The sequence below is a fragment of the Scardinius erythrophthalmus genome (genome assembly GCF_964197995.2).
Source record: "Scardinius erythrophthalmus genome assembly, chromosome: 19".
Lineage (NCBI taxonomy): Eukaryota > Metazoa > Chordata > Actinopteri > Cypriniformes > Leuciscidae > Scardinius > Scardinius erythrophthalmus.
Window position 1 is genome coordinate 15,379,506 of NC_138239.1, and position 20,637 is coordinate 15,400,142.

The window sequence follows — 20,637 nt, forward strand, 5'->3', positions numbered from 1 at the left end:
CTGTGATAAAGTCATTTGCATGGCCCCATAATGTCTATGATAAAAAATGAAGTTAAGAAGTTGTGTTTAGTGTGGGTGTCTAAATCAAGGTGTGTTATAGACTACAAACTGAATTATATAACAGTAAAAAATGTATTATTAAATGATTTTAACAGAGAAGTCCACATGGCACGCATTGCAGCACCTAATCGAGGAAAAACGGTTAAAATGATCCCCACTAAAATTATTATCGCATGAATTTTCTTCACTTTAAGGTCCTTTTAGTATTTCATTTGTAAACTTGAGGGACAAATTGGAGTCAAATCAGCAACCTTTAAAATGCGAAAGGCTGTAAAGGAAGACTAGTGGCATCAAAGTATGAGCCTGCAGGTAGCATGAATAAAGGTAGAAACGCCTGACTGAGAAGGAGGAAATGCAGACAACTGGTCTGTCAGCTAGTCTGAATAACCCCCTGAGCACACACACACACACACAGTCACACACACACACACACACACACACACAGAGAGAGAGAGAGAGAGAGAGAGAGAGAGAGAGAGAGAGAGAGAGAGAGAGAGAGAGAGAGAGAGAGTGAGAGAATCATGAAAGCATAGGAACAATCAAAAGGTCATGAATTCATAAAAAGAATCATAATCTGCACTCAAATAATTGTCTCGTATAGTGAAATTCAAGCTCAGTGTTTTTGCATCAGTTCCTCTGCTGCTTGATGCTGTATCTTTGCTGTGGAAATTCTCTTTTGAGTCTCTGAGAAATTAAATAGCAACAATCAGGAAAAAATCGTATGTCTGTATAATGAAATATAATCGTTTCTATATTGTTAAATTGGGTAAAAACACTATTAAGATATAGCAAGTAGTAGCAAGTTACAATTCGATAAAGAAGAAGTGACTGATAAAACAAATGTTTTTGTCAGGACCACTATCGTCAAATACGATTGACAATTAGCATAGGATTGGCAGTATGGTTCCGTTCTGGGTGAGAACTCCCATGCCTTCCATGCAGCCTAGCATGGATAAGAGCAGGGAGAGTTTACCCCCCTTAGGGTAAACAGAACAGAACCAACATGAATGTATTGCAGATATCATTGATTCAAGATTTTAAAGTACAACATAATTCGAGAATTTATTCTGATTCAAGGGGAATCAGAATTCCAAATCCTGACTGACGAGAGGATCTGGGGATGGAAGAGGGTAATTATCTCCTGAGAAACGCGATAGCTGCTGATAATACTGAAGGAGCTTATATATGTATACAGTGATAGGTGTCGTATTCCTATAGAGAGAGTCAGCTGATGCGAGCTGGACTAACATGACCTGCCAGAACTATAATAATAATAATAATAATAACTTTATTCTTATATAGCGCCTTTAAAGCAGCTTCTCAAGGCGCTTTACATAATAGAACAAGCAAATGTAAAATACAACACTCGGAGAAAAAAAAAGTCAAGTAAAAGCTAACCTAAAAAACTGACTTTTTTAGGGAGAAAAAAAAATAGACAAATAAAATAAATGTTTAATCATTATAAACAAGAAAAATAGTCCTGGAAATGTTGGGTGAGAAAAGAGTTTATAATGAAAGATCAGACTTTAAATAATCTGCGCACAGAGAAATGTGCATCCTTTTTTGAGGAATAAAATCAGAGAAATAGGAGACCTAAGATCTAGAGACATTTTTTTTTCTTCCTTATCAGATGCATTGTCAAAAACAAACTGCAATGAATATTATATCTCGCCCTTATTATGTTCCAAACCCATGACATTCCTTCTTCTGTGAAACACAAAAAGGAAATTATGTTTTTGGTTTTTGTTTTGTTTTTTAAAGACATTTAAGCCTATCATATGGCTTCAGAAGACTTGGAATAAAGCACAGAAGTCACATAGACCAATTTAATGATACTTAGTGCTTTTGCATATTTTTTGAAGCTTTAAAGTTGCACTATCTTTTCACTGCAAATGCATGGAAAGAAATGACCTGCACACTCATAGATTATATCTTATTTTGAGTTCCATTAAAGTAAGTCACCAATAACAGTTTGTTCTCAAATAAACCTGTTATTTGATGCAAAAGAGATACAGATATTGCAATATTTCAATGATCATTAAACTATGGTGTAATTAGAATTTTTTTTTTACATGAATATAAAAAATTGAGTACATTTTAAAGTTGTGGAATCAGTGAAATATACCTTATGAATTGAGTAAACAACAACAACAACAAAACTTAAGTATATGAATAACTAAGAAATGATCACTGCATTGGCACACATAGTCCTAGCTTTTAAAATGCAAAAACCTGCAATAGTCTTTTGTCTCTTGGCCCGTACTCAATCTAAACACACCCAACATGGCAGAAGCACCTTAAATATCAAAATAACAGAACATTAAACACTAACAGATCTTCTCCTATATTCATTTTGTGCAAAAGCAAACAAATTTACACTTAATTTCAACACTTGCTCTCCTCATACAGTCCATGTCAAACCATGCTGGGAAATCAATTTCCCAAATTTTTTTTTTGCACATGATTGTTAATTGTGTTCAACGTACTCAATTTCTTAAGTTGTTGTTAATTATGAATAAAATTGATTTGAAATAAGTCATTGTTGGTCTTAAACCTGATCAGTATAATTTCTCCATTCTCAAAATGTTTGATTGAAATGTTGGATAAAAAGTACAATACCAATTTTCTTTAGTGAAAGATTTTAGACAAAACTAACTGTTGGATTTTTAGGCTTTTTTTGGAATGTCCAACACAAGCAATCACTTAAGTGCATCCAGAGATTTTATTATGGTAGGATAGGTGTTTATTATTGTGATATACGAAGTCCCTGAATTTTTTTTAGAGTTATTTTTAGAGGTTCTACACTAAGACATTTTAAAACAGGTGGCTGCTGTCACACAGTACAAGTAAACTCTTAGAAAGCTTTAGTCTTATTCGTATTTATATAGTATGTTTTCATTTGTGAGATGTGATCTGAATGTGCTTCGTAAAAAAAAAAAAAAAAACAGAAAAATGCTGCAGTTCTTAGACTTAGAATCTACACTTGCAACATTAGGCAAAACCACAACAGAAGACTTTGCTACAGCATCCATTTGACTGGTTTATTTATACATTTTTAAGCTTCATAAATTATAGAAAAACTTTTTTTTTCAGTACAGTTTTGAATGGCAAGACATTTTTAGTTTAGTTTTTTACTTTGCCAATGTGTACAACAAATACTCTTGTGATGCTCCTCAAATCACTTTGGATAAAAGCGTCTGCTAAATGACCAAATGTAAATGCAATAAACAGAAGTATGAATAAATTGAATGATTAATAAACAAATGAATACATTTCAAATTAAAGTGAAGATAACGTAAGAGTTAATGCACTAATCAGGCAGTGCGTCTCACAGTGTGTTTAATAAATTAGTTCATGAGTCAACGATAATTATAAAAGGCTTAAGCAAAAATTACAGTAGTAACATGCCTACAGGTAGAATAATAGTTTCAGGAAGGAAAAAGACAGATCATTTTCTGGTATTTCCCAAATGCGTCAAAAGTAAAAAAGGGATTAAACCTCAAACAATTGTCCTGTGGGAGGTTTTCTCATTTTTAGACTGATTTCTGACTTCTGCATTTTACATATTAAAGTCTTTTTTGAGGGGTCATTTCCTGCAGCATATTCTTTGACATTGACAGGCAGGCATAAGCAATTTTCTGGTATACTACTACACAAGCTTTTAAGAATGGGACAAAACGAGACAAATCATTAAAAATAATAATAATAATAATAATAATCAAAGTCAAACTGTTGAACCCTCAAGACCGCAAGCAAACCCTTCAGTGACATTTTTTCTCTAAAAAAAATGATTTAAGAATCATTGATTTTAATCTGAAACTTTACAGTATTACACCATTCCATCAGGGGTGCTGTTTTCCTCCTGAGATGATAGACCTTAAGGGAAAGAATGTTCCTGTTCTTCCGGGGGTGATGTCAGTGAAAGGGAGTATTTCTCCACAGAGATAGAAGCATTATTAATCATTCATAATTAGTGTTGAAAACATCACAGAAGGGAAGCCTGATGATCTGAACCTGATGCATCTATACTGTGGCATTTCTCCAGCGTTTAATAAAAAAAAAAACAGCTTTTTATAAAACTTGCCAATTAAAAACGTGATTTCAGATCTTGCCTCAAGTCAAATATTCGTTCTAGATGCATTCCATGGAACTGTAAGAAGAAATATGATACCTTGCTGCTTGCCAGAGATGTTTATGTTCCTATTTTTTACAGGTCATTTTTGCAGCTATTTTTCTCTCTCTTTTTTTGAAACTACAGGTTTGGTTTTATCATTTTTAAATTGTATTAAAATTATTGTGAGGAAAATTGTTTTCCTGTTTATTTCCAAGCCATAATCAATTAAATGTTTCTGTGATTAAAATGATGTTGGACATTTTCCATAGGTGTGCTACTGATCAGGAGATAATAATAATCCTGGTACTTGATGAACCTAAGCTTTCCACAGGCTTTCCACACCCAAAGACATCTGAACATGCGTGGAGTGATGACACATTTCATAACATCAGTAACTATTACGACATGGGTGTACCTCTTCTCTACAAAAAATGAATTAGCTATAGATTCTTTTATCCTCCGCAAAATGGTGAAAGGTCACAGATTCGTTTCATGTCAGCCACACCACAACCAATTTACATTTATTCATTGTCTGCAGTGTTTTATCCGTCACTAACAGGTGGGAAAAAAAAAAGTTAAAATACACATATTTTGCCTAAAGGAATGAGCGAACCCTCAAACAACATTAATATGTGCGTCATTTCAGTTGTGCGATTGATGAATGTCATAATAATTGTTAGCAGTCTGTTAAAGCCTCATAGCTCTGGGATATGATATTGGAAATCTAAATATCAGTGTTGGAACATCTCAAGGTTGTGGTCTTGGGCTCATATAAACATATTGTTGAGGGTATGTGGGTCATTACTCTATTTCCAACAAACTATAGAGGATAATTACCTCAACCACAAGTTGGGACAATAAATATCCTCAGCACTGCAGGGAATTCACAGGACCTCAATGGTTTTGAACTGCTACTTGGCTGCAGTACTAGAAAGTAAGCATCTCAATTCATTAGAATATAAATCCTGGTTCGTGGCATTACAGGTCTTGGTCTGGATCTCAGAGGATCTGGTATAAAGATGTAACCAAATATTGAAAAATTGGGGGAACCTCATGTGAAACTTTATTGAAAGTTGAGATATTGATAATATTGTCAATGGTGTTATGGCCCAGATGTGCTATATTATTTTGGTCTGGGTGTAGGTCTTGGGAAAGTCTGATCTTAACGCCAACTGTACTTTCTGGAGAAAACTACTCTCACAAAATATATATTTTTTTATTTCGTTGTGTGGTACAACAGCAGAGTCAAACCATGACCAGGCTGATATTGACATTTATGTGTAGGCCTACTTACTTTAAGAAGGTCCACTGGTGCCATCTACTGTCCAAAACAGATACCAAGTGTCAATGTTTAAGTGTTTTAAGCAAATTATATAAACTCATCAAGAAAGAAAGAAAGAAAGAAAAATGTCCTTTTTACAGGATGTATCTTAAAGATAATTTTGTAAAATCCAAATAAGCTTTACAGATCCTTATTTTAAAGGGTTTAAACAATGCTTCTCATGCTTGTTCAATGAACTAACCATAAACAATTATTGCACATGCACTTATGGAACTGTCCTTAAGACACTAACAATTTACAGATGGCAGACAATTAAAGGTATAGTTCACCCAACAATGAAAATTCTGTCATTAATAGCCTATTACTCACCCTCATGTTGTTCCAAACCTGTAAGACTTTCGTTTATCTTCGGAAAACAAATGAAGATATTTTGAATGAAATCTGAGAAATTTCTGTCTACTGCACTTTGAGGCTTCAAAAAGTTCGTGAGAGATCGTGAAACTAATTTATATGCATTGGTTTAATAAAAAATTCCCGAAGAGACTCGATCGCTTTATTTGACGAACATTTGAAATTAGGCTTATTTACATATCAACACAAGCGAACATGCTTGACCTTCATTTACCACAACTAATATGTGAGTTGATGAATGAATAAAAGCCTTTATTAAAACGATCGTGTCTCTTCAGAAAATTTGGGGCTAAACCGCTTAATTCACATGGATTAGTTTTACAAACTCTTTATGAATTTTGAAGCATCAAAGTGGTAGTTGCGTAGACTATGGAGAGAAAGCTCTTAGATTCCATCAAAAAGATCTCCATTTGTGTTCAGTATCAACTAATGCCAAGGACACCAATACATGATGACCCCCTTGCAAAGTGCCCCTTCCTAAATTATAAAGGTAGCCTTCATATCTTCATATACAGACCACTTTATATACACTGTCTGACGAAAATAGTAAACATGATTTTACAAAGACAGCATGTTGTTTTTAAAATTAAATAATTGTCTTTATATATAGGCTATATATATATATATATTTATTATATATATATATATATATATATATATATATATATATATATATATATATTTATAGCCTATATATATATTCAATTAGGCTATTTACCTTGTATTAAGCACATAGCGTAACATTTTTCTACAAAGTGGCCTTCAAATTTCCTGAATATTAGAAAAAGATTTTCAATTCTAATTTTCAAATTTATTTTTAAGTGTTCAAAGCAACTTTACAGCCTCCAGACTGTCAACATATATATTGTGGAAATATATCTCCATCATTCACACCGTCCATTAAAACGACACAAAATATCATTATTATTATTATGGGTTTTTTTTTTTTTTTTTTTGGCGTAGAATGCGTGCTTCGTCACATCCCACAAATTCGACGTCACACGGAACCTGCGTACTGCGTCGATTGACAGGTGTACCCGGAAGAAACGGCGTTTCGAAAATGGCGATCCACGTAAACTGCAACCCAAACAGAGGAAAGTAGATCTGTCTTTCATCCGAGTCCCGACTGGACTGAGCCGCGAGACGGGCTCGGTGATGCGTGTGTAGGGGAAGGAAGTCATCTGAAGTAAGGATGAACGGTGTGAGGATGGCACGAGACGACAGTGTGACGGAAGACTCTTACACCGTGAGTCTATGCTACAATGTTTGCAATAACAATCAAACTAGAAATGCAAAACGAAAATAAGCGTTTACAAAAGCTGATCTTGAAATAGCGATTATGTTATACTAAACTGACTGTTAGCCTAATACTGATATATAGCTTAATGCCACACTAATGCATATACAGTCATGGTCTAAAGACACCTGCTGGTTTTTAGTAAGTCTTAAAATTAGATAAAACAACCTCAGATGAACAACAATAACACATGACATATTACACCGTGCCATTATTTATTTAACAAAAATGAAGCCAAAATGGAGAAGCCATGTGTGACAAACTAAGTACACACTTTGATTTAGCCTAATGGCTCGTAGAACCAACTTTAGCAGCAATAACTTGAAGAAATCATTTTCTATATGACTTTATCAGTCTCTTACATCTTTCTGGAGGGATTTTGGCACACTCTTCTTTACAACGTTGCTTCAGTTCATTGAGGTTTGTGGGCATTTGTTTATGCACAGATCTCCTAAGGTCTCGCCGCTACATTTAATTCTGGTTGAGGTCTGGACTTTGACTGGGCCAGTGCAACACCTTGATTCTTTTCTTTTTCAGACATTCTGTTGTAGAAATGCTGTTGTTGGTGTGCCTGGGATCATTGTCCTAATGCATGACCCAATATCGGCCAAGCTTTAGCTGTCGGACAGATGGCCTCACATTTGACTTAAAAATACGTTGGAGGAGTTCATTCATGGTTGATTCAATCACTGCAAGGTGTCCAGGTCCTGTGACAAATCAAAATCAAAACAAAGCCCAAATCATCACCCCTCCACTACCGTGTTTGGTTTTTGCCAAACGTGGCGCTGTGCATTATGTCCAAACATCTCCACTTTGGTCTTGTCTGTCCAAAGTTTCCAGAAGTCTTGAGGTTTGTTCAGATGCAACTATGCAAACGTAAGTCGTGCTGCCATGTTCTTTTTAGAGAGGAGAGGCTTTCTGCTGGAAAAACACGCTTCCAAACATGCCATACTTGTCTAGTCTTTCCTAATTGTACTGCCATGAACTTTAACAGCTCTGAAGCAGTGTTATATAAGTATCATTGAAAGTGAAAAAGGGAGATGTGAAGGCCAAGTATGATAACTCATACTTGGAATTTGTCCTCTGCATTTAACCATAGACAGTATATAAACTGGACACAGCGACCCCATAGGTTTCAACGGAGAAAAGTCAATTAGAAGCTCTCACTTCCTGATGGTCGAGCGTACTGCGCAGACTCAAACTGACCTTGACGACGTAGATGTGACGTGAGCAACCCGTCTGTCTTCTAGTAGCTGTGCCAAGAGAAATCTGAATCATTCCCTTCCGAAACTTTCAGAGACGGAGAGTGTGTCCATGAGCTTGGAGCAGGAGAAACTTTTGCTAATTATTCTGATTAATTACTTTGTCATTTTCCCTCCACGTCCCCCCGATGGCGCTTCTCCTCCTGTCCATACGGTAATTTCGCTACTGTGCGACAGAGAGTCGCGTGGTTATGACGCAATCGTTAGCCTATTTTTACAAAAACTGCATCTACGGGGCCATAACGTAAGATACAAGGTAATGGAGCCTTTTATACATTTTTGTGTTTCTTTAGAAATAAATAATTGACAAATGGAGTCTTTAAAGGAGAACTCGGCAACTCTAGCGAACTCTAGTCACTTCTTCGCTGATTTTCCCTTTTGTTGTCGCATGTTTTCCCCACGAGCTCCCCCTACAGCTGTGGGGGGGTGTATATGTCACAACACGGTCATAAAAAACTCACTTGCGGCGGCCTCCTCCCCCTCTCTACCGCTGCTCATGTGCGTTTGTTTTGATCGGAGCAAGCCAACTGAATCGTGTGGAGCTTTGTCTACCGAGGTGGGTAATCTGGTAATACATCATACATGCGTGTGTGTTTATGTTGAATTGCGTAAAGCGATTCGTGTTTCGCGCTCGTTCTCGCTTCTCACGAGACTTCCAATTTCTATTTTGCCGGGACAGTAGTCCCCAAGTTGCAAGGTTGGTTTTCCGCCTGGGAACGCTGGGGGGAGCGGGGAAAGTCACCAATATCACCAGAACAGGTTGTTTAACCATCCAAATGATTTCTAGACAGTTTTATTAAGTTAAAAAAGTTACCAAGTTCTCCTTTAAACGCCTGTGAAGCTATTCGCTGTCAAAGTGACGCCAAAATGAATGGGAGTCAATGGAATGCTAAGTAAGGGTTAATGCCCTTCGGGCATTAACCCGCTTATACCATGGTTACTTACGAAAGAAAGAAATATTTAATCAATTAATAATACTTTAATGTGTTTTAGAGTAAAAATCGTGAGGGTTTTTATTTATTAAGTCGAGCGCACTATTTAAGATCTCCCGTATACAGGCGTTGCCAAGCAACGTGGCCGCAGCGACCCGACCGCAGCAGTTGATCAGTGTGTTTGAGCCAGCGCAATCATTTAGAACTGTCATCAGGCAAATTGACGGGACGCCTTTCCTAGGTGTCCATTATCACTTTTTAACGGACACCCTGCAGCCAATCAGAATCGAGTATTCACCCAGACCATGGTATAACAGCAGGTGATGGTCTGCTAATCAATGGCGGCGCCCGGGAAAGCTTCAATATTTTATGAAACCCTGCCCCCCTGCATTTAACCCATTCAAGTTAGTGCACACACATTAGGAGTTGTGAACACACACTTGGAGCAGTGGGCAGCCATTTTTGCTGTGGCACCCAGGGAGTGATTGGGGGTTTGGTGCCTTGCACTCCCCCACCTACATTTCCTTCCGGTACTGAGACTCGAACCTACGACCTTTGGGTTACAAGTCAGACTCTCTAACCATTAGGTCACGACTGCCCCATTGAGATACTATTATAGTTTTCACATGTACTGATATAGTATCAGTTATTATCAGTTCTTTTTATTTTTATGTTTTCTTTTTATTTTCATTTACATGTTAACTGAGGCTTGTAGAGTCTGAAGTGCATTTCTAAAAACGTAGGTTTGATTGTGGGCATAAGTGAAGGGAAAAAACAGCTCATCGGCATGGACTTCAGTTTGTTTGTAAATGGACTTGTAACCCTTCTAAGATTGATGGGCAGCAACAATTGCTTCTCTAAGATCATTGCTGATGTCTTTCCTCCTTGGCATTGTGTTATCACACACCTGAATGCTCCAGACCAGCAAACTCCCAAAACTTCTGCTTTTAATAGAGTAGGTCACGCTTGCTGATGATCGCGTCTGACTGCTGCTTACCCTCTTAATTCCTATGGAAGCAGTAAGGGTGTACGTAGTTTTTCACACATGGCCTAGTTTTTGTTAAATAAACCATGACACGGTGTAATATGTCATGTGTTGTTGTTGTTATGTCCTGATATGTAAAACCATAGAATTCAAAAGGGTGTACTTTCTTTTTTTCACATGACTAATATATATATATCGTTACATTTTAACAGGACTTTAACATGTCTTATCTTTGTGATTTATACACAGGAAAACCTCATTGGTACATTGTTAGCTATCTTTGGAAACCTGTTGGTCAGCATCTCAGTCAGCATTCAGGTAAGTGTGTATTTGCAGCCTACATTTATAATTGCATTGTAATTCAGGGTGTGTTCAGGTTACGCCCTGTGCAAGTAATCTGCTTTTATTTGCTTTTTCCCAACATCTTGTTTTATAACCCTGCTGCTGTTTGGTATAGTATCTAGGAGAGTGGGTTTAAAAAGGTGTATTAGACAAACATGCATAATGACTGATGTTTTCTCTCGCAGAAACAAGGTCATGTGACGTTGGCAGGAAATAAAGACCCGAGGCAATACTACTACACTAAGACATGGTGGTCTGGCCTGATGCTGATGGTTCTGGGGGAGGGCGCACTGTTTGTGTCTTATGCTTTTGCTCCGCTCTCTCTCATAGCTCCACTTAATGCCGTGTCTGTCATAAGTAGGTATTATTACTGTTATGTTGCATTCACTTCCATATTTTATACTGTTTTCTTATATTTGATGTAATTAAAATGTTTATATTACAGTGTTTCTTGACTGATGTTATTTGCCATACACATTTAATCTTATGTGTAATATACAGTAGTTCTAAAGCAGTGTATTGAGCAAGTCATTAAGTAAGTCTCATTGAGATACTATTATAGTTTTTATTCATATTTTGAATTAGTTTTTATTTTAATATTTTCATTTTAGTTTAGCAATTTTGTTGTTTAGTTATTTTAGTAGGCTACATCAAGCTACATGAAAATGTGAAATGTTTACTTTGCAACTGGCTGAAAATGCAGTTAACGTTTATTTTATTTCAAGTAACAAACATGTGTCTTTATGGTTTTAGTTTTAGTTAACCATGCTCTGAAGATGACCAGTGTTTTCTGTTTTGTTCTTCACAGCAAGCTCCATTTTAGGTTTCCTGTTTTTGCGGGAAAAGTGGAAGGCACAGGAATTCTTGAGTGAGTTCTGCTCATCTTTCTTAGTAAATATATATATATATATATATTAAAAAAACAATAATCATAAATAGTGTTGATTGCTTTGATGCATTTGTTGAGCAAGCTGTGTTTTCAAAAGATTGAGAAATATGAGGCTATGCGTTAATAAGCAACAAGTAACTACTTATTTGTATTATTAATGCAAACATTTAAATGCAGTCCCTATGCAGTGTAATTGTTCAGACATTTCAGAAATGATTTCACACATTTTCTTTCGTTTGTAGAGCGCTACATCTTGACATTCCTGGGCTGTGCCTTGACGGCGGGCGGCACTTACCTCTTTGTGACGTTTGGGCCGAACTCTCATGAAAAGCTGAATGCCGAGAACATAGTAAAGCATGTTATTGGCTGGCCCTTCCTCTTATACTTGGTAATACACACCCTCATCTTTTAGAAAGTCATTGTGTGCTTATTTATTTAGTATAATATGCAAGTGTTTTTTGCCTGAGAATGATGTCATGCCTGAAATCATTACAGTATAATATAAATATAATATAATATAACAGTACAATATAAAAAATGATTTTTGTTTTTAAATATCAAATATTAAGCCAATTTTTGTTGATGATTAGCATTGAATGCGGTTTGTGTTTTTCCAGCTTCTGGGGATCATCACATTCTGTCTGGTGCTGTATTTCTACAAACAGCGCAATGCAAACTACCTTGTTCTGATTTTGCTACTGGTGGCACTACTTGGTAGGACAATTACACAACATATGTTGTCTGTAGAGCCCATTGTGTATAAAGAAGTCATAAATATACCAATGACCGAAATAATGGCGCTTTGCCCCTTAGGTTCAGTGACTGTAATCACAGTGAAGGCGGTTTCGGGGATGATTGTGCTTAGCATCTTGGGTCCTCTACAGCTGTCATATCCCATATTCTACGTCATGTTCGTCTGCATGGTGGCTACTGTTGTCTTTCAAGCATCGTAAGTTCTGGTGTTTGTTGTGTTGATGTTCTGATGTTCTGTTGTTCTTTTATATGACTTGACTTTCTTTGTTAGATTTTTAGCACAGGCATCTCATCTGTATGATTCCTGTCTAATCGCCTGTGTGAATTACATTTTCTCCACAACATTTGCAATTGTGGCAGGTAGGACTTGCACATTTCTTTCTCTATCTTCATTTCAGCACTGTGTTATTGGTCTCATTCTCATTCCTATCCCATTTATTTTGAAACAGGAGCCATATTTTATCAGGAGTTTAACCATGAAGACGTTCTGCACATATGCATGTTTCTGTTGGGGTAGGTTTTATGATGCATTCTAAGTACATGCACTACTGTTCAAATGTTTTTTTGAGTTGTTGAAAGAAAGGCAGTAAAACAGTAATATTGTGAAATGACTTTTTTATTTCAATATGCATTAAAATGTCATTTCTCATTATTATCAATGTTGAAAACAGTTGTGCTGCTCAATATTTTTGTGGAGACTTAAAATATATTTTTTAAAGGATTCTCATGATGAATAGAAAGTTCAAAAGAACAGCATTTATTTTGTAACAATTATAAATGTCTACTGTTACTTTTGATCAGTGTAATGCGTCCTTTGCTGAATAAAAGTATTAATTTCTTCAAAACATTTTTTTTACTGATCCCAGTCTTTTGAACTGTAGTATGTGCCATTCACAAAATTGCTGAATTTAATAAGCACAGAAAAAGTTTACTAATTAGTTTTATTTCCTTTAAGATGAATTTAATGTAATGCATTAATTATGAAAACGTAATACTTATATTAAATATTTATATCCATTGACGACCCTAAATTTTGTATTCAGTATCTCATTCATCAAGGTGGAAAATACTCACTATAGTACTATGTGATACTGTAACACATCTGTGTCAGGAAGAAAACTGAAATTCCACACACGTTTGTTTTCTCAGCAGTAGCAGTGACTAACAAACTCTCCTGGATTTGTACAAACGTGTCTTTGTTCTTTCCGCAGATGTGCTATATGCTTTCTTGGAGTGTTCCTGATTACTAAAAGCAAAAAGAGAGTCAAATCCTTTGAGCCATATGTTACTATGGACATGGTGAAAGGTATGTATATATATATTTTTTCCACCTATTTTCATTAAGATTTGGAAAGGAAGCTGATGGGAAGACAGTCATGTGCTTTGCTTGGAATCTGGCTCAAGATAAAAAGGCCAGCTGATGTCATATCTTATTTAGAGTTGGCTGATTTATTGTTATCGTCAAGCCAAACAACCAATCATGTGTCATCACAGGTATTCCAACCATTCACAACAAAGGCTGGGCTGTGCAGCCTGATTATAACGGCTCGTTTTCCTACGGAGCACTGGAGAACAACGACAGCGTGGCCCCTGTGACACTCCCAGTGGACCAAGAGCTGTCCGTCTCTCCCGGGCCTGTAAGCCCGTACCAACCATCAGAGCTGAAGAAAGACTGAGCGCAAATGTGCCTGAAATGAAATTAAGACTGATTTAAGATGAGAAATGCTACTCTGTGTTTAAGCATTACTGGGTTGATTATTGACAGCACTTATAGAACACAGTTCTGGAATATTGGACCATTCTAGAACTTCTGTATTTCTCTAGTTTCATCCTGAGCCAGGAAAGCAAGCTGTAACACATGCTAGGATGCAAATAAGGACTTTAATTGGTGGCGTTGATTTTATCCTAAGACTGGCATGTTATCTTATACCCATATCTGTAATCATGCTTTAAATGTGCTGACTGACATGCACTCCCGGTCTTTTATCAATGTGACAAAGCTCATGTCACTAACCTAAAAGCCTAAATATACCTCAGAAGATGTTTTGGATTCTGCTACTGCTTTGTACCAGAGATACTGTTGCTGGTCCAGCTTTATTAGCCAAAGACTAATGTGGATTTCACAATTCCCAGTTAGTTCTATACAAATACATGTTTGATACTGGCTTAATTTACTGAATGTACAAGCTCATACGAGTCTCGTTTTCCATTTTCAGGCCTAAATGTGTGCTGTGCCTATTATTTATTCCCTGTGCCTGTCTTAAGCATACCAAATAGACTTTCTGTACAAATCTGCATGTTTATGGGTAATAGATTGAATATCAGAACACTGCTGGTGGTTGAAATTTACAGATACCTTACATAAACTAAGAAACACTTGTGGATATTTTGTCATAAATACCATTGCTTAGACTAATGTGGTCAAATATTCTATCGTAGTTTTTGGTGTGTGGCTCTTTTATTCTCTCTCTTTTTTTTTTTTAAGTTTAATGCAAGTAATCATTAATGCCGTATTTATTAAACCATTGCCTTGGACTTTTTTATTGAACGATAATGGGAAACCTGACTGTCTAAGCAACATCAATACACTGAGTTTTGTTTAAGTGCAATTACTACTGTGTTGAGATCATGTAAATTTAATCGAGTTCATTTTTTTTTTTTAGAATTTTTTTTTTTTTAATTTAACCTAATGTTGTTTATACTATTACAACCATTCCACAATGACAATCATAATGTTTAATGAATAAAGACCAAGCTTCAGTCGGCATTCTGTGTAGTTAGCACTGTGGTAAAAATCCTGTTGAACCAATAAAACACATCTTTTTGTGACTGCTTGCTCTTTGATCTGTATTTACCTCTGGAGTATATAGTTGTTTTACATAACCAATGTATTAAAACCTTGAATCTCAGTCATGTTGTTGTGGACTTGTATAATGGGGAATTTAACTGGGAGGTTAGGGTTAGTCTCTCAAGGACTGACTTGAATTTGTAAAACTGCCTTTGTGTAATGAGTATTGTTATTTCATTGTTGGCCATGTATCCAGGACCATATCTATTTTAAGGAACCATATGTTTATTATATGACGACACTTTAATAGGCTACTACATTATGGATGCCTGATGCGGCTCAGTACAGACTCAGAATTTGATTATGCAAGTCAAGATTACAACAGGCTGCCACTTCCTCATATTGAACACAATGTAATGGCCAAATTGACTATAATTTATCTGTTACTGATAAATGTAACTTATACTGCTGTTACATGTAGGTCAGTGCACCACTACACATAGGCTACAAATTGTTTTTAATTATATACGTTTAAAATACGTTAATTCATCAGCTGTCGAGGTAAAAAATAAAAATGTGTGTCAAAGATCATTCATAATGCATTCTGATGTCATAAACCAAACGGCGTCCTCCATCACACATCATCAATTCTCGCTCTCAATCTCCACGAATCCTATTGGCTGATTATGAGATAAACCTGAATGTTATTGGTCATTCCTCACTGTCACTTGTCGTATTAACACTAGAAGTGCCAGAATTCCATAACTACTAGAACTGCCGCAAGCAGTCATTTTGACCGCTATATTCCAAACTCTATATCTTTAATGATAAATACCCAATTGAGAGATTAATGCATTTATTGTGTTAATATGTCTTTAAAAAACAAAACAACACCAAACTGTACATTTAAACAAGTTTAATTATACATTTATAAATAAATAATATCCGTAGATGTCCTGAACAAAATGACGGAGTAGCCCATATTTGTTTACACAGTTCGATCGCGTCCGCGTCCGCACCCGCCGACACACACACACACACACACACACACACACACACACACACACCAACCATATTCCAGTAGCCTATTGCATCTTGACATTGCAGCCTGTTCATTATAGCCACAATAAAATATAATAATGAAATAGTCAACCTAACATATAAAAATTCCACTGCTCTGTTTGTAGCCTATAGTAGGCTATACCTACAATTCGTACCATTTTGCGCATGTGAAGAGGATGATTTTTTCCGTCGATATTGGATCGTGAGTGAAGTACAAAGCCTATAATAAAGAAATAGTTTAAAATCCAAATACATCGCAAATGTTGAAACATTTTTATTCTAATTAGAGAGTTACGTGAGCCTATAACGCCGCTTACTTTCACTTTCGCTTATAACGCATTTCATTTTGGCTTGTTTATAGTTATTTTTTTCATTCTTGTTCTGTTCTGAATATCATTACATTTAAATGATTTGTTGTTGAATATGTTTAGTGTATTTTTAACCACATTTTATTGTTGTGTATATTGGTTTAGCCTATAATAATACCGCGAAATTCCGTGCGGTCAATATGACCGTCTATGGCCGAAATAGGTAAATATGTTCATTTATTTTTTTGCCTTATGTGTAATTTATATGAAAAACATTTTAAATGAAAATACAGACACTTTTAGGAAAAGTCAGGTACCAGCAGCATTGTATTTATTTTTTCAACAAAGTTATTGCAGATATAAAATTCAAAACGGTCAAAATGACCGCCATGGCCGTTCTAGTGTTAATAGCATGCATTTACGGTTTATATGAAAATATGTCTGATTTAGATTTAGCAATATCCCCTTATATACCAGTACGGCCTGTCGCTCAGATCGATATCATCAGTTGCAAAGATAACCGGTAATGTTAAGTGATCTATAAAACTTACATTATCATGCCATTAGATTTTTCTGTGATGTAACATAATTAAATGAAAGTGGCAGAATTAATAGATTACCGACGTTGAACTCTTTATGACATTTATGTTGTCAGTGCTATCTCTTGATAGTTTAAAGGAGAACTCCGGTCAATTTTAACATTGAGCTAATATTTTTGTAAATTTGGAGTGCTGTCAATACAGAGAACAACGACAAAAATCGGTGTTGCCTACACCGAGATATCCTCTTTTTAAAATTTGCACCCTGTTGACTTCAATGGGGCAAGTTTAAACCTGCTTTTAGCCTCTTAACATCCTTGATGTGTCATTACAAGTGCACAGCTAATGTGAGTGATTCCTTCAGAGTGATCACGGGTGAATCTGACTGCAGTAGATGTGAAAGATAATAAAATAAAATAATAATAATAATAAAAATGATGTTATTTCAGCCAGCGCACATACCTGTATTTTCTTCCTGTTTTCGAGGTCGAGTTCACACGCATAGGTTTAGTCATAGATATGATATCTATGGGTTTAGTTACCTATGATCACGTGCGTGAACTCGACAATCGATTACTATGGACTTCGACCGAAAACAGGAAGAAAATACAGCTATGTGCGCTGGCTGAAATAACATCATTTTTATTAATATCTTTCACATCTACTGCAGTCAGATTCACCCGTGATCACTCTGAAGGAATCACTCACATTAGCTGTGCACTTGTAATGACACATCAAGGATGTTAAGAGGCTAAAAGCAGGTTTAAAACTTGCCCCATTGAAGTCAACAGGGTGCAAATTTTAAAAAGAGGATAACACGGTGTGTAGGCAACACCGATTTTTGTCGTTGTTCTTTGTACTGACAGCACTCCAAATTTACAAAAAAAATTAGCTTTATGTTAAAATTGACCGGAGTTCTCCTTTAATGCTAATCGGTTTGTTATTAAATGTAGTGCATCAACGATGTTTTTCTCCAAAAAAGTCTGTGAATTATGTGTATATTACTCCTTTTTGTCGCCATAAATATACAAACAGCAACACGCATGTTTACATCCTCTCCAGGTTAGTTAACACATAGACGTATAAGATTACACTCATAAACAGTGTAGTCGTGTAACGGGCACAAGATGGCGCTATAACACACAGCGAGAGATTTATCTGAGTATCTGAAAGTTCAAGCAAGTTCATACAATACATACAGAACAGCCTTTTCCACTGTCAACAAGAAAACAATACTGTACTATTTTTATTTAGATTATTTATTTATTCATTTATTATTATTCGTTTTTTTTATTGTATATTGACTCAAAATTATAACTACAATATGATTGTATATCTTCAATATATTACCACAAAAGGTTGTTTGGCATATATTGTTATTAATAGTCACCTTGTCAGGTTATTAGTCATCAGATCCTTTGTAAGTGTATTGATGCAGAAACTGGCTCTCTCACAGATCACCATTTCTAGTCAAAAAATGCACAAAAACTAATCTTTCACTTTCCTAACGGTTTTACCTATAGCAAGACGCAAACTAGTTTGATTTCGTATATCCTTGATTGCCTTAAAATGTCAACTGGATTGTGGCATTTTTACATTGTTAGCTCATAGATAAACTATCCCAAAGTTCATTTTGGGATAGCTCACCCCAAAATGAACTTTGAAATGAATTTTGTCATAATTTTGTCATCTGTAAAATGTAAATCAATCATAAAATGTAAATGAATAATTTCCTGTGGTCATTTTGACCTGGATTTTTTGTTCATCAGAGGGGTCCAAGACCACATGACTTTAGAGAATGGATTCGAGGAGTTTTGTGGTTGAAATGTAAAAAAGTAACAAATCGGGTCAAATTGACTCCAATAGGAATGAATGGAATGCGAGGAATGCTTCAGTACACATAGAAAAACCTAAACATGCTCAAAATTTAAACTAAAAATGCTAAAACTTTACCAAAAAAGGCTTTTATAATGCTTACATGTGTATCTGAATGCATACAGAAGTAAAATGACTTTAGGACCCAGGGGAAACAGCTCATTTGCTCCAAATAGTGCTATAAGGCCATCTAGTGGCTAGAGTCATGAGATATCATGTTATATTCTTTTTTTTCCACAAGAGGTCGGCAAAGACAACAAATGTAAGATATTTTGAGCTGAATTAAAAGGTTTAGGCATAAAATTGTGTTATTTTGAATTCAAGTTGAAAGAATGTGAGGAATGTGCTTCTAAATGACTATTTATTTATTATTTATTGATTAAATGTAGTAATTTAAAGGTCAATAAAATAAAAAATAAAATAAAATTGCAAGTAATAGAAAAAATATTATCAAAATTAATTAAAATAAGATTTCTGGACAAAATTTTTTTTAGGGCTTTAGGTCATTTTGACCCACAAGGGAAAGATGAGGGTTAAAAATCTGTGTTGTTTTGGTCAAAAACAGTTGATACGTTGGTCGAAATATCTTCTTTTGTGCTACACAGAAGAAAGGAATATATACAGGTTTGGAACGACACTCATTTTTGTGTGAACTATTCCTTTATGTGAGCTTGGGATGAGGCATTATGGAATAAAAGGCTTTCTGTTCCACACAACACACTCAGGTCCTCAGGCTTTGAGTGCATGCTTGCAAGGTCTCTATCTTTCCTAACAATCTCTAGTTTTCCAAATCAGGCATGTTCAAAACTAATGGAGGTCTTGTGAGCAGTACATTTTAACCTACATTCAGAAACCAGCACTTTAAGGCCCCAAGGACAACATCTGATGTTGACACTGCGTTGCCTCAGCATTCATGGAATATTTTTGCTGCTCGTTGAAGCTGTAACCTCTTACCTGAGGAGTGGCAGGGACTGAGAAGAGCTTTTCCTTCTCTTGTGGTCCCAGCTAACAGGGAACGTTCCCATAACTTTTCACATGTAAATGTTAGGACAAAACATTCTTAAAAGAATGTTTAAGGAACGTTCTTATAATGTTATTATTAATTGTTAATATAAATTCTCATTATGTTCAGAGAAAACGTTTTTAGAATAACATTCTCGGAACATCCTTATAGGCCTGGTTTCACAGATTAAACCAGAACTAGGCCTTAGTTCAATTAGGACATTAAGTAGCTTTTATAAACGTGCCTTAGACAAAAACATTACTGGTGTGCATCCCAAGACAAAACAATGGCTCTGAAGATATTTCAGTGCATATTGCTTTCAGTTGAAACAGCTCAAACATTCATTTTAGTTTGGGACTAGCTTAAGCCTTGTCTGTGAAACCGGGGGTTATTATTTGCCGAATATTTTCATAATGTTATCATAAAACGTTCTGAGTACAACGTTCATGGAACATCCTTACGATGTAATTTGTACTCAGTGAATGTTCTCGTAATGTAGAGAGAAAAAGTTGTGAGAACAACGTTCAAGGAATGTCCTTACAATATTATTTTTACTTGAACATTCTCATAACATTGAGAGAAAAATTTCTTAGAATAATAATAATAATACTATATGTTTTGGGATGTTTGCATAAAACGTGAGAACAATTTTAATGAAACGCCCTTAGAGTGTTATTTGTATGCTTTTCGCTGTACACATTGTTTCAAAGCAGCTTTACAGAAAATCATGATAAT

General features: G+C 35.7%; 1 protein-coding gene across 1 annotated transcript; it reads left to right on the forward strand.

The window, feature by feature from the left end:
• The first annotated feature begins 6,849 nt into the window (after positions 1-6,849).
• Positions 6,850-15,310, forward strand: nipal3 (NIPA like domain containing 3). The gene is made up of 11 exons (XM_081394440.1): positions 6,850-7,113; positions 10,593-10,661; positions 10,871-11,042; positions 11,494-11,553; positions 11,817-11,962; positions 12,192-12,288; positions 12,388-12,523; positions 12,599-12,687; positions 12,777-12,840; positions 13,539-13,633; positions 13,822-15,310. Exons 1-11 carry the CDS (start codon positions 7,060-7,062, stop codon positions 14,001-14,003), a joined length of 1,164 nt encoding a protein of 387 aa, XP_081250566.1. The 5' UTR covers positions 6,850-7,059; the 3' UTR covers positions 14,004-15,310.
• Positions 15,311-20,637: the final 5,327 nt, after the last annotated feature.